Source organism: Thamnophis elegans, chromosome 6 (genome assembly GCF_009769535.1).
Source record: "Thamnophis elegans isolate rThaEle1 chromosome 6, rThaEle1.pri, whole genome shotgun sequence".
Lineage (NCBI taxonomy): Eukaryota > Metazoa > Chordata > Lepidosauria > Squamata > Colubridae > Thamnophis > Thamnophis elegans.
The window spans coordinates 46,110,825-46,126,604 of NC_045546.1; the positions used below are offsets into that span (position 1 = coordinate 46,110,825).

The 15,780-nt window shown below is 33.3% G+C and overlaps 1 protein-coding gene across 1 annotated transcript in view; it reads left to right on the top strand.

The window, feature by feature from the left end:
• The window catches only part of USP25 (ubiquitin specific peptidase 25), a 66,236-nt gene that overhangs the window by 27,114 nt on the left and 23,342 nt on the right, over positions 1 to 15,780 (top strand). The window contains 5 exon segments of the mRNA XM_032219347.1: positions 1,200 to 1,286; positions 2,563 to 2,700; positions 7,056 to 7,135; positions 7,774 to 7,850; positions 8,529 to 8,674. Coding sequence (XP_032075238.1) covers positions 1,200 to 1,286; positions 2,563 to 2,700; positions 7,056 to 7,135; positions 7,774 to 7,850; positions 8,529 to 8,674 — 528 coding nt within the window.

The window sequence follows — 15,780 nt, forward strand, 5'->3', positions numbered from 1 at the left end:
AATTCCATGTGATTATGTGTAAATTTTATAGATAAGTAAAGCTTACAACTTAGGAATCATTATCTAATTTTGCTATATATTTATATGTAACCAGTACTTGTTTAAATATCTCCTTAAGATTTTTTTCAAAGATTATATTAATATCTGAGTTAAATTCTACTCTTTGTACAATTTCTAACTAGATTTTTATCCTTCGTAATTATGCAAGCAACAATAATGACTCCACTTTTTTGATAATAGATAATATTCAGTCTCAGCTTCTTGACTTTCCCCCCATTTTCACTCCTTTTTTTTTACGTTTAATGTAGGAAAATGTTTTAAAAAATATTTTTGAAAGTACCATAACATGTTTTTGGTATACATTGATTGGCAGTTAAAAGTGCTTAGCAAAGTGTTTAGTAAGCAATTGTATACACAATCTTATTGAAATATTACAGTGACAAAAATTGATTCCTAATTTGTTATGTTCTTGATTTTTTAACAGGCAAATGCTTATTTTATGAATATGAATAAAATAATTAAATGAATTATTTTCATGTATATGGATATCAGTTTATTTGGTTTCTATATGCATAGATATGTCAGGTTCTGTATGTATAGGTAGAGAGATAAGTTAGCATAATAGAGTTTGTTGCATGGTCCCCTGAATCCACTCATGTATTTCTTTTCTTACCAAAGAAAGCAGGAAAAACAGAACCATGGATAATTCATATTTTCTTGTTGCTTGCTTTTTTCCTCCTGAAATACAAGCTGTAACTTTCATGTAGGCTCCAGTTAGCGCATAATATGTTGGAAGCCACAGTCAGCATTACATTAGAACAGTAGCAGCAATGTTATTCTATATTTAAAGTTTTTAAAATATCCTTGTCACTCATTCTAGTGCATTTTTGCATGATCAGAGTTGAATTTATTAGATCTTGCTCACATAAAATACAAAATTGTTATCTATTTGTAAGTATGTCTCCAAATGCCCCCCAAAATGGAACTTACTTCCAAATCACAATATACCAATTAGTGAATTGCTAGAGCCATAATCATTCTTTATTAGTTTACATTTTTCATTTTTTTACATAAAAAGTATCATATATGGATTACAACCTGTGAACCAGTTCTTTGTTTCTTAGTTCTTTTGTGAATTATAGTATACCTAACACACATTCTAAGACATAATGCTAAATTTTATTTCCTTTTTGTTTCAGTCATTATTTAACCTGTTGGAATTTCGAAGGCTAGTCTTGAATTACAATTTACCAGCAAGTGCTCAAGATCTCCCCCGAAACCAAAAGGTATAATTATATACACTGTCTTTTATTTTACACTGCCCAGAAGTCCCTCTTTGAGACAGAAATGTGAACAATAAACACAGAAACAAACAAATTGTGGAAGTAGACAGTTGCAATTTATCAGTAGATTTATTGTGTAGAATTGACAAGAAAAGTAGTCTCATTATATTTCAATTGTATATAGGTATGTGTGTAGGTATATATGTATATACATAAATATTTCAAAGATGTTATAGATGATAATAGATGATATATACTAGCTTACACTGAGCCGGGGTGGCGCAGTGGTTAGAGTGCAGTACTGCAGGCCATTTCTGCTGACTGCTAGTTTGGCAGTTCGGTGGGTCAAATCTCACCGGCTCAGGGTTGACTCAGCCTTCCATCCTTCCGAGGTGGGTAAAATGAGGACCCGGATTGTTGGGGGCAATATGCTGACTCTGTAAACCGCTTAGAGAGGGCTGAAAGCCCTATGAAGCGGTATATAAGTCTAACTACTAACTGCTATTACAAGTTTACAGAATAATTTTACAGTGCTTTAAAGGCTAATAACATAACTGTATTTGAGACCAGAATATCTGTCACTAAGTGAAGTAATTGTTAGGTGAAACATTCCATGATAGCACCACTTAGTCCAGTAGTCCCAGTTGCAGTCATTAAGCGAAGAGCTCCTGCTTCTCCTGACCTGCCCCACTTGCCTTTATTTCAACTTCCCTGGTCTGCATATCTTTGCTCCATCTCTATGTCTTCCACTCCACTTCCACCTATCTTTGTCAGCCTCCAGCCCTTGCCATATCCATTTGACCTTAACCATTTGCATTCTTATGGTGCTGATGAGCTGCACCTGCCTAAGTGTCTATTTTGAATTAACACAAATAAGAGAAATAATTTGCTTATAATATAATTATATTTTTTTCCAGAGATTTTTAATATGAAATTACTGCTGATAAAAAAAATCAGATCATAGTAGATGCAAGCTATTAAAATGATAGTCCAGATATAATTAATGGAGCATGAACTCCATGGAGTAGGGAGTAAACAAATTTGTAAATCAATAATAGTTTATACAATCAACTCCATCAACTCGTCAAACTTGTTGATTTTTGGGAGGTGAAAAAAAATAATGGTTTACTCTAAAATAATATAACCATATTGGAGTTTGTTAATATTGTGATTAGAACATTTAGCCTTTTTAAGAGGATGGAGTATTTGATTTATAGTTGTACTTTTTACAGATTCATAAAAATGCAAAATTCATTATTTATAACTATTTCAAATACAGGAACATAGAAATTTACCTTTTATGCGCGAATTAAGATACCTCTTTGCACTTCTTGTTGGCTCGAAAAGAAAATACGTTGACCCATCAAGAGCTGTTGAAATTCTTAAAGATGCATTTAAATCAAATGATTCTCAGCAGGTAATTTAAGAACTTTCTACCTTACTTTAAATAAAAATTGTATCAAAATTTGGAGAAATGATACCAATAAAACATTACCAAAAGTACTTTTACCTGATGAAATTTTCAGACTGACTGTTTTGTTAAAAAAATTATGTGAATTTCAACTAATGAAGGATCTAGCTAAGGTTGTCAATTTGTCCAGATATTAGTAGGTTTGTGAATACGTTCATTTGGGGTGGGGTGGGAATCATTTATTTTTCTTTTCTTCCACAAAGGTGGAATGATACATAGCCTACCATTCTATGTTCAGATAAAAATATCCACAACTCCATCCAATAAATAGGAGATTATCTGCCTCAAATATTGAGGAGTTTCAATATTTTGACTTTTATTCTACTTTGCTATCTCTACTAAAACATTAATCAAATCTGCAGTTTTGCTAACTTTTCCTTCTATCATGTTCCCAAGTTATTAATAGTTGTATTACTATAGTAATTAATGTCCATGAGTATTAAAAATACCTATCCAGGACTGAACTTTATGGCACCTAAATTGCTATGTTTCATATTGATAAGGAATTGTTGGTAGGCATTTTCAGAATGTAATTCAAGCCAGTTTTATTGTCATGCCAACCAGCTATGATTTAAAATGCTTTGTAATCAGAAAATTGTGTGGTACTTTATTACATGCTTGCTGAAACCAATGTATATTACTATTATAGCACTCCTACAATCTGTTAGGAACTTGCTGAGTTAAAAAGAGAGTTGTTTACTGTATGAAGAATTGTTTATGATTTATTAAGAGAGCTGAGGTGGTACAGTGGTTAGAGTGCAGTACTGCGGGCTGCTTCAGCTGACTTCTAGCTGCAGTTTGGCAGTTCAAATATCACTGGCTCAAGGTTGATTCATCCTTCCATCCTTCCGAGATGGTAAAATGGCTCTGTAAATTGCATAGAGAGGGCTGTAAAAGCACTGTGAAACAATATATAAGTCTTGTGCTATTGCTATTAATGCTTTGATTTCATGGTGCTTACATATCTATATCTTTATGATCTGCTCTTGAGCCTTTTAGGAGTCAGTATCTTTCATTGAAGATAGAAAAAAATTGGTTTCCAGTAATTAGACACATTGCTGTTCCCCCAGATTTCTCAAAGATGACAAATTTTTAACCATATCAAAAGCACTTTCTTTCAGTAGTCTGGGATGCAGGTGTATATAAGATCTCCTTATTTTAAATCTATCTAAAAAGGTACTGTTAATTACTTGTAAAATTGTTTTTGAACTTTAGCTTAGCATTCTTTGGAAACACCAGTTTTTTTCATTCTCTACGTTTTCCAGAAGTGCTGGAAAATTCTGAACTACTGTATATTCTTCTTTCATAAGTTACCTCATTCTGCCTTGTTTCTGTCTTGTTTTATATCTTCTCTTAATATTTTGCTCAATCACATTTATTTCCTCTTTCCCTTCCCTTTTCTTTGGAATTATTTGCATTTGTAATACCTTCTGTTTTAAGAACTTCCACCGACATTCCAGGCTGTTTCTTGTTAACTGCACTTGCTATGTAATCTTAAACAAGTTAAACGTTGATCAAATACAGTTTCCAGATATATTGTTCAATTATACTAGACTTTAGCTTCCTTTAAAATTACAGCATTTTACGCTACCCTGTTATTTGCAATGAACTTACCTTTTTATACTGGTTACAATGAAAAATAGTTGACCTTCTTATACCCTTACCCAATTCTGTGAAAGAATTTGTTTTTTGCTTTTTCTCAGACAGCAGTACACATAAACAGCAGATAAGTCTCTTATTACTCTTATTCATGGGGTGTTTGTTTTTGTTTTGTTTTTGCTTATGGAAGACTACATATTTTCTTAATTGGGTTAGTAATCCCATCAAGATTTTCACTTTATGTATTCTTCCATTTTTAAAAAAATATCCAGCTGTAAATCCAAAATCATAGTTTCTGTTTTGGGGGTTGGGCTCGGTTTGAATACAAGCAATTCTTTCCTTTTTCCTGTTTCAATTCTTTTAACAATTGTGGTCTTCAGTTGATGTAACCCATGGGAGTCTGCCCACCATTTTTATGTTATGTTTTTATGTTATATAAAACAGCATTTCTGTACTACTAGTTCATGTCTATCTTTTCCCAGACCCTGGGCAATTAGTAATATACAACACAAGCTATGAATTTTGTAGGCCAATATTTTTCCTGATTTAAGCAGATTGTCCTAATGGAATACATTGGATAGGGTATAAATCTTTGTCCTTATTGCATGGAATGATCTCCAATGCAATAACAAGATATAATTGAGATTTCCATCTTTCTGTAAATATTATTTATCAATCCTTATGAGGCAAAATACAATTTATATCAATTCTTCCTTGAATTTCTTTAGATAACAGGCTATGTGTCTCATTTTCACATCCTTTCTGAAAGTAAGTTATATTCATCTTTTCATTTCTTGTCCTTTCAATGGACATAAATTATGTAAGAGAACTAAAGCTGAGACTTCAGGATTTTACTTCCTAGATAGTTCAAGTTACTATGATGTGAGTATGGCTACTTTTTATGGCATGTAATCATCTGTAGGAATGCCTTTGATGGATAGGAGAAGCTGCAAACTAGGTTAACAATCAGATAAGGAGCAACTTAGCTTGCAGAAGGAATGTGGTGTAGCAAATATGTTAGAAGGGCCCCTTTCTACTTTCTTGGACTATAAAAGTGTGAGGGAGGAAAGGTGCACTTTCAGACTTGCAATTACTTGCAACCTTACAAAAAAGAAACATCCATCTTTGATGTTTCTTGTTCCAGTTGCCTTGAGGAGCTGACATTAACAGTACCACTCCTTCTGCAAATAAGTTGCCTCTTATCTGCCCGATGCCTAATCTGCAGCATCTCTTTCTCTTCTTAATTGGGTTAGAAAATTCTCTCAAGAAGGACATTTTCACAGACCACTATACAATATCATTTTTACACAAATGTATTTTCAGTTAACTTGATAATTCACAAGTTGATGGGCTACACATAGTCTGATCCTCAGACCAGTGAGGCACCAGCTGTCAACTCGTGAAGCTTTCTTCAAGTTGTCATAGGCAGGGGGATGGGGAATTGAGTCTCGCAGCTAAATCAAGGAACTTGTATTTCAGTCAAAACAAAGCACGTTTCAGCCAGCCATGTTAAGGTCATCTCCACAGAGATCCCCAGTGGCCAGAGGGAGTGACTTCTGCAAAGCCACAAAATTGCTTCATTGGGAAATGTGACTGATGACACACCTTGGAGGGAGGGGGAAACAGGATCTGAGCCAAGGCCCAATTTAAGTGAGGTCAGAGTTGGCTTCACTTGTTCCATGCCGACATGAAGCTCCTAATAAATAACTGGATTTATTTGAATAGAATAGAATAGAATAGAACAGAATGTCAGACCTGCAGCTTTCTTTTGGATCTTTGGCCTGCCACACTTTCTATTGTTCTATGCCTTTTTCTATTGTGGGAAAATGGGAATAGGGATTGTACGGTTTTCCCAGATGTGCCAACATGGCTCTCTTAATCAATTGGAACTTTGAGCGATAGCTTGCCTTGGATTCTGATTTACTTTTGGATGCTATTTGGAAACCTGACACAGAACAGAATAGAATTCTTTATTGAATAAATTTCTTTATTGGCCAAGTGTGATTGGACACACAAAGAATTTGTCTTTGGTACTTGGCTTGAGGCTCATGATTTAATTAGGCCATCAGTTGGAACACTGACACCAGCTATTCTAAGTATTCATTCAGGGCAAAGTTACCTGTCCTGTTTTGCAAATTCTATTCTTTCCTCCTCTTCCTCTTCTGTATTTTTTCTTCTTAAAGCTGTCTTCTTCCATGAAGTACAGAATATCTTGCTGCCTTGTTTCTGGTTGTTGGGCTTGTCCCACTGGGTTTGTTTGTCCACCTGATTTTTTTCCTTCTAAAAATTTGCTTCATCTTTCAGCTCCTGTTGATTTAGTAAAATATAGTCCACTTTAATGAGTTGGCCACTAAGAGCTCCATTCATTATAATTTTCTTCAGAACTATGCTTGCTACAAATATATGCTGAGCTATTTTGGTAAAGAAAAATAGCATGACAGTAGCCATTTGAAATTATGGTTCTCACTTCATCACCACAAATGAAATACTTTTATTTATATTTTATCAATCCAATTTCAGGTTAGAAAATACGTTAGGAACATCCCAGTGAATTGCATTGTCAAACTCCTGTTAGTGCTCCATTGACAAAATTCTGTCAGTTCCATTTGTTATTATAGTGCCTTTTGCACTTCCAAGTCTTGCACATGCGTGATTTTTCCTATATTCCTCTCTTAATGTGTTTGTTTATTATTTCTCAACAGCAAGATGTGAGTGAATTCACACATAAATTGCTGGATTGGCTGGAAGATGCCTTTCAAATCCAGGCTGAGAGGAACAGTAAGTACTCTTGTAATAATAAAGATTAATTTATAATTGAATGTATTTTGACAAGTCGTTCACTCAGTATTTAGCATCAAAAATCTTATGTAGTCCAACTCTTGTAAATTCTATTATGATCCTGAAATTCAATTCAACACAACACACTATTTTTGAATAAGGGTAGCTTAGATGAAAAACATTATCTCTACAGTTCATCTATGATAAACTGGTAGAAGAGTGAAGCAGGCAGATGTAAATTCATATTCTTATCCTAGATTATCTGGATTGCTCTCCTCTTCTAGAGTATTGTGAATACAGTATGAAATTATTCATCATGTAGCTATTTCAAGGTCAGTTTAGGAGTGGTTTGCTTCACTTTATCAGATTTATTATAAATACTTTATGTAAGAAAATAATTTGAATTAAAATAGCTTAAAGAAATTAATATTTGAATATAGTTGAAATCACTTCATGGATTCTGGATGAAAATTTGGATACCAATTTAATGGCGATAATAACATTAACCTCAAAATAATTATAAGTTATGAATATATATACTGGGAGGGAGTTCCATTGAATTCAAATATTCATGTATAACCATTTTATTAAAATATGTGGAATAATTTGCATTAATTTTAACAAAGATAAGTGTGTCTTTAGGAATGGGGAAAAGCCAAAGAACCCAATGGTAGAACTGTTTTATGGCCGGTTTTTAGCAGCTGGATTTCTTGAAGGTATTACTCTTGAGTGTATTTGTAGTTCAATTATCCTACTAATATTTTAATACAAAATGTAGTACTAAATACTACTTAATAATAAAGTCCTAAAATAGCCTTAACATGGTTTTAAAAATGATTCCTCTATCCCCTATCCTACCCAAAGAACATGTCCCACTTAACTATTTTTATATATACTATATACTATACTATTTTTATATACATTTCCCAGCTTGTACTTTCTTATCATGGTTCTGGGATTTTATTTATTGGAAGGGAGGCTGAACCTAGTATTTAATTACAACTTTCACATATCATGTACAGAGCCATAGTGGTGCAGTAGTTAGAGAGCAGTACTGCAGGCTACTTAAGCTGACTGCTAACTGCAGTTCGGCAGTTCAAATCTCACTGGCTCAAGTTGACTCAGCCTTCCATCCTTCCGAAATGGGTAAAATGAAGACCCAGATGTTGGGGGCAATATGCTGACTCTGTAAGCTGCTTAAAGAGGGCTGTAAAAGCACTATGAAGCTGTATATAAGTCTAAGTACTATGCTATTGCTACAATGGTTCACTTGTAGCAGACATTTGAAATCATATTTGATAGATCAGTTAGGTCATCTTTAAACAGCTTATAAAAGGTAGTAGGGTTGACTATGTATGTTTCCTGTTGAAATCTTATATCTCCCTCTTCTGATAAGGAAGAATTTGAAAATACGGAGATGTTTGGCCAATATCCACTTCAAGTTAATGGCTTCAAAGATCTTCATGAGTGCCTAGAAGCTGCCATGGTTGAGGGAGAAATTGAATCTTTACACTCAGAAAATTCTGGAAAATCTGGTCAGGAGGTAAGTGATTATACATTTGGCAATACCCATAACCCTTTCCATGATTCAAAATGTAGATAACACAAAATATTTTGGCAAATCATTTATTTATCCAAACAAAGATGAGCTTCATGCACTTTATGTTTATTTCGATCTCAACCAATTCTGGAATTTAAGAATGTCTGTTTGTGTCTAAAATATGGAAGCAGGATTATTTTATCTATTTTATCCTCAGTTGTTCCAGTAACCTGATAGGGAATCATTGAATCAAAATTTCACAAAAAAAGTAAATAAAAACAATATTGAACTAGAAACATACTGGGTTTTTTGGGTTTTTTTGGGTTTTTTTGGATGTTTCAAAAGTTTATTTTCTTTTAAAAAAACATTTCATCATTCCTCAATCAGTGAGACATCGGAGTACATTTTTTTGTGTGTCAAAATAGTTCTAGTTTACCACCAAATTCTTGTCTAGCCTAATGTATACCCCTCCCTCCCTCCCTCCACCCTCCCCCCCAACCCCCTCCTCCTCCCCCGACTTCCCAGAACCCGTACACGGTATGGATTTTTAACAAACACAGTCTAAAATCTATTGAGAAAAAAGAAATAAAGAAATTAATGACATCTCTACATTGATCTTAGCTTCTTCTTGCTGAGCTAACTTTAAACAATTTAAATCATTTGTGATCTTAAGCATAGGCTAACTGGAATTTCTTGGTCCCGTATTTATTTTGTATATAGTCAATCCATTTTTTCCAGTCTCGTTTATATCTCTCATTTGAGTGATCTTTAAGATATGCCGATATTTTAGCCATCTCGGCTAAGTTTGTAACTTTCAATGTCCATTCTTGAATTGTAGGCAAGTCTTCCTTCTTCCAGTATAGCGCCACCAACAGTCTTGCTGCCGTTATTAGGTGCAGAATCAAGTTAGTCTCTACCCTGTGAAGTCAATACTTATACCTAGTAAAAATAACTGATGTCAACATACTGTTGACATCAGAGAAAAACATGAAATCATATAAAACTCTTCATACAATTTATAATATAAAATAAAATATTAAATCAGATGATTTTAATGATTAAATTCAAATAAATGAGAAACTAGTCAAAGCATAATCAGTGGCAGATTAATTTATATGATGCAATATTTAAAGTGCTAAAAGTTTATTTTTTTGCATTCCAATGTGAATGTACATAGGGAAATGTAACTGGGCCAGTCACTCAGCTGCTTTATTCCTAAGGCAAGTCTTGGTATCTAACTTGATGTCTTTAACCACTATATCCAACTTGCACTTACATATGCATACTTAAAAGTTATAAATATATAAGCATAAAGGAAAATATCTTCATATTAGTTGCAAATTCCTACATGGTGTTCAAATTTAGAGAAAAGTGCAGAGAAAGTTAAGAAAGTAAAAAGAGAAAAATACAGTATGTTAGCTAAGAAAAATTATTCCTGACATTTTTGGGACAAAAGCTAAAGGCCTAATGTTATTCAGCATATAAAAAACTCCCCATTTTTCAGAATCAGCATATTTTATATTCTGGCCATTCTGCTTAGCAGCCGAGGTGGCACAGTGGTTAGAGTGCAGTACTGCAGCTACTTCAGCAGTTAGCTGCAGTTCGGCGGTTCAAATCTCACCGGCTCAGGGCTGACTCAGCCTTCCATCCTTCTGAGGTGGGTAAAATGAGGACCCAGACTGTGGGGCAATATGCTGACTCTGTAAACCGCTTAGAGAGGGCTGAAAGCCCTATGAAGCGGTATATAAGTCTAACTGCTATTGCTATTGCTATTCTTATGTCACTCCCAATTTCTATTCTTTCTTCCTCCTAGCATGTGACCATGTGGAGGATATGCTTTTTTTCAGTTCAACTGAGTGTTGATCTACAGATTGTGAAAAGAATTGTAGGCTTTTTCTCCCAGCCTGATATTGTCTGTTGAAAAAGAACTACTGGCCCAGAGTCACTTGGCTGCCTTATGTGCCTAAGCGGGATAGAACTCAAAAGCTCTGCTTTCTAGCCTGATACCTTTATCATTAGACCAACCTGGCTCTTGTCATTTCCAATTTTATTGGTTGTTATTGTTTGGATTCTCAATGTCTCTTCATTGCATCACTATTCTTCTAATTAAAACTGGTATTTGTGGATTGTTAAGCCAATTTTTTTGTTCTTAATGGGATTTGCTTAATGGGATTTACTGTCTCAGTAATCAAATAATAAATTAGTCTACTCAAAATGCTCTATTCTTGGTTCCCAAAACAACTTTATTCTTACGTTCATACAGAGTTTCAAATTCTTTTAAGAGTGATCAGTTTTATTCTGGCATATATTAAAATGAAAATAAATAAATAAAGTAGTAATTATATTATTTACACACTAGAAGTAAAAATAATACATTCATAAATCAAGATATAATAGCGTAAATTTACATGTTAAAATTCATTTATGTATCAATGTTCTGTTAAAATAAATCTTGTTTTTCCACATCCAATTGCTGCACTATTACATAGCTGTCTATATATTTTGTCTCAAAATAGTTATATAAAAATTGGAAGTAGTTTCTCAGAGTGTGTAATATCTTTTGTGATATAACCATACTGTGAATGTTGGTTGTAAATAAGTCACAGCTGACTTGAGAGAAAAGCCTAGCGAAAACTTTATATAATGTTCTATTCAGTCCGCAGCGCTTCAGAAAGTTTTCCATATCATTTAAGCAATATTTAGTTCAAGCCATGGCTTCAAGCTATCTTACCTAGTTCAGGGTTGGCCTTCTTCCGGTTCTATCATTCATTAAACCTAATTCCTTTTGCACAGCATATTTAAAGCTTAAGTGTTGTATGGCTTCATTTGACCTATATCTTAATACACCCTATCATTGTTCCATATTGTTCTTCACTTCAGGAAAAAAAGAGAGTTATAATTGTTTAGGGTTTCTAATTTTTGTTTGTGTGTGTTTCATTTGATGGAAAATAAAATATTTTTACTTGAAATGGTTATGCATAGTGTTTCTTCAAGCAATCATGAAGTGGGCAAAATAATATTTCAAGAACAAAATGGTAAGAGATTGTAACTTGTAACAAAAGCTTGTAACCATTCTCTGCTCCTTAACCTTCCTAGAGCTTCTTAAAATAATTCAATAGGATAATTGATAAAAAGTAGTTCTATGCTCTTATTATGAGTGTTCTGTCTTTCAGATTTATTATTAAGTGTTGATGGCCACTACATAATGTTCACTCAAAAAGATACAGTACATATAGACTTAAAGGATATATGTAAAAAGGCCAGATTTTTGAGATATAAAAAAATAAGACCAAGATAGATCACTTAAGAATTTTTTCCACCTTTAACATATAAGCTGTACAATTCAATTGAAAAACAAACTGAAACTTTTAAAAGAAAAATAACTATAAAAAACATAAGTAGCATGGTTTCATAAGTGTGCACACCCTTAAACTAATACTTCATTGAATCACCTTTTGATTTTCTAACAACATTCAGTCTTTTGGTAGGAGTCTATCAGCATGGTATATCTTGCCTTGGGAATATTTGACTGCAGTCCCTTGCAAAACTACTCCAAATCTGTCAAATTGCAAGAGGATCTCGTATGATCAGCCCTTTCAGACACCCCTGATTTTCAATTGGATTCATGTCTGGGTTCTGGCTGGGCCATTTAATCTACTTTTGGTGAAGCCATCCTTTTGTTGATTTGGAGGTATGTTTTGGGTCATTGTTGTGTTGAAAGAGGAAATTCCTTTCATCTTCAGCATTTTAGCGAGGCCTGAAAGTTTTGTACCAAAATATTGCAACTGTTCAAAATTTCCTCTGCCTTGACTAAAACTCCTGTCTAGCTGAAGAATAGCAGCCTCAAAACAGAATGCTGCCACCACAATGTTTTCACTGTGGATATGGTGTACTTTTAGTGATGTGCAGTGTTGCTTTTGCAACAACATACTTTTTTGGAATTAATGGTTCAATCTTGGTCTCATTAGACCTTAAGCATTTTCCACATGCTTTTGTCAGATGTGATGTAGGTTTTTTGCAAAATCTGGCCAGACTTGGATGTTTTTCTTTGTAAGAAAAAAACACCTTACCCCATATGAAGATATGGAGATTGTTGTCACATGTACAACAATGAGAAATTGCCACAGCTCCTTTCAATATGCTGTAGCCTCTTGACAGCCTCCTAGACCCCAGTGTTCTTGTTTTTTTCATCAGTTTTGGAGGAACATTCAGTTTCTTTGTAATGTCACTGTTGTGCCATATTTTTTATACTTGTTGATGTCTGTCTTCAGTGTGTTCTATGGTATATACCAATGTCTGGGAAATTGTTTTTGTATCCTTCTCTTGATTAATACCTTCCAACAATAAGATTCCTTTGATCCTTTGTAAGCTCTTTGCAGATGATGGTTTTTGCTGTAAAAAGCAATTCAGTAAATGTCAGAAAAAATCCTGCTAGAGCACCTGAAGTTTAAATGGACTTGATCACATTCATCTGGCAAATGTGTACTGACCTCTGTTTAACGTCAATTTGAATATGCAAGAAATCAGGACCCAAAGTGATTGAAATTAATATTGATTTAATGCCTGCTAACAATTTCTACAAGAATCTGAACCACTAATAGTCATAGCAACCTGACTTTATATAAGTCAACAGAATTCAAGGTGGCTGGACTTAGATCTCTTGTGGGCGGCGAAGAAATTTGAGACCAATAATATGCTTGGTATCTCCCTTGGACTCAGCTTGGTCATCTCCCCTTCAGTTGGTTAACTCTGAAAACAGCCACTTTTTATTTGTAAGAAGGTGTGCATATTTAAGCAATCACATTATTGTAAGTTTTTTAGTGTTATGGTTTGTTTTTCAATTAAATTATACATCTTATATGTATATTATTAAAAGGTGGAAAAAATTCCAAAGTTATTTATCTTGGTCTTATTTTTTACTATATTAAAGAAGCAAGGAAACGTTCAATACATTAATGTATTAGAAATTCGATATATTAATTGGAATAAATTAGTCAAAATTTTGTTTAGAATAAATTTCAGTGTCCTTCAAATTTGTTGACATATATTTACAGTGGTGCTTAAAAGTTTGTGAACCCTTTTGAATTTTTAATAGTTCCTCATATTTATGCCCTGTGATCTGTTAATCAACTAAAACATTGTTCATTTATTTATTGAGAAAAATATGTACACATGTATATCCTTAGGATCACTTTTCTAAGTATGATTTTAAACATTTGTTTAATTGGTTCTCTTTGTATAATTTTACAAATTATGTGGAAAACAGATCATGATTATGCAGAGATATTAAAAATTATGTTCAACGATTACCAATGGCAGTTTATTTAAAAAGAAATTAGGTGCCATATCTTATTTTTAGTTATTTAGACCAAGAATAGTAAAAAAAGGACACCAAATTTAAGAGCTGAAGATAATATGTATAGATATTGATATTCTAGGAATTCTTATAATTTATCATACCATTGATAAATTGAGAAAATGCAAATTTTGAAGTTTTAAATGTATCCAATAAGTCAGAATGTTTTCTTGTTCTTCACTGTTTATGTAGATAGAGTGTCTTAGAGTGTCATCTTCAGGACAGGGTTGTTACTAGAACCAGCATAAAAAAATCCAGGTTGTTCAGGTAGGAATGCATTAATAAAATGAATAACATTAGACTTAAGAAGACTCCCCACTCTTTATTGTAATATTTAACATTGTATGAAAAAGACATTCAGGTGTGTATGGTGGGTATTAAAAGTTTGTCAAATATTTTTATTTGGTTCATGATGGATTCATACTTTGTACGTGAATGACCATTATGTGCAATTTTGTAATATATGGAACATTATGTTAGAAACTTAAACCATAGATTTTTGTCTCAACAAATCGGCAGTCATGTCTTGAGGAAAAATTTCATGTCTGAACAGATATGGAAATCTCCTATCTGTAATATCCCAGACCAATGTTTTGGATCTTTTAACTAGAATGAATAGAAATGTCACTTTGTTCGCTAACTTCTATTATGCTGTAGCTACTTAAAATATGTGCATAAGTTTATTAGCAAGTTACTTTTGGAGTAGGCGCTAGTTTCTGAAATGTGTCTAAAAATATCTCCACAATTATTGGGCTTTGTAGTTAACATTTTTCCCATTTTTTTGTCCTGGTCTTCTCTAAGGTTCTAGGACAACACCTTTACTAAAGAGTTTCTCAGTGCAATTACTCCATCCAAAATTCAGCCTAGTGAGTTGGAATAAGAGAACAGATCTGTTCATTATCTAGAAAAACAGACACTGCAAAATTGAAATTTGTATGCATCTGACACATTTTGATATAATGTTCCAAGGTCAGTAAATTAGATTAAATATATGTCTGAAAAAAAAGAAAAAAGTCTGGAGTGCTGTTTCCAATTTTAACGTGTTATTGTAGCACTTTAATCAATTTTTAACTTTGAACATGTCAGATTGCATAGTATCAATTCACAGAACTATCAATAGGGAATGAATAAACAAACATATTTGTGATCATGATATAAAAATAGATTGCTGCAGAGATATCAGTTATTACCTTGGACAAGGTACAGTCTTTTTAATAAAGCCAATTTGATAAACAAGAATATTAGTGTAGGTACTGATACCACACTATGTTTGTATAGTCATTGTGATAATATTTGACATGAAAGTTTAGTGGATGGAAACCTAAAAACAGGTTTTAGTTTCAGAAAATTGTGGAAGGTAAACAATGTATGCTAACAGTTCAATCTTTAATGTAATTGTCGTTTCAACATACTTTGGATTTGTGTATGAATTTCATGAATAACATTGTTCAAACATATATTTAATTGACTGCCATTTTTATTAAGTTCCGGATCTTATTAACAGTAGAAGCATTATTTGAAAGCATATATATCATTTCCCCCACTTTTAAAAATCTGCCAGTACCATGGATAGCTTGAACATATTGTTTGAGGATGACAGTGGTAGTCCAACACATCTAAGGGCACCAAGTTGGGTAAGACTCGATTGTATCAATCTATGTTGCAAAATATGTTTTTTTTCTGAGAATATAGAAATACGTTCTAAGTTGACAGTTAACTTTTAAAAAATTTGATGTGATTAAAATACATTTTT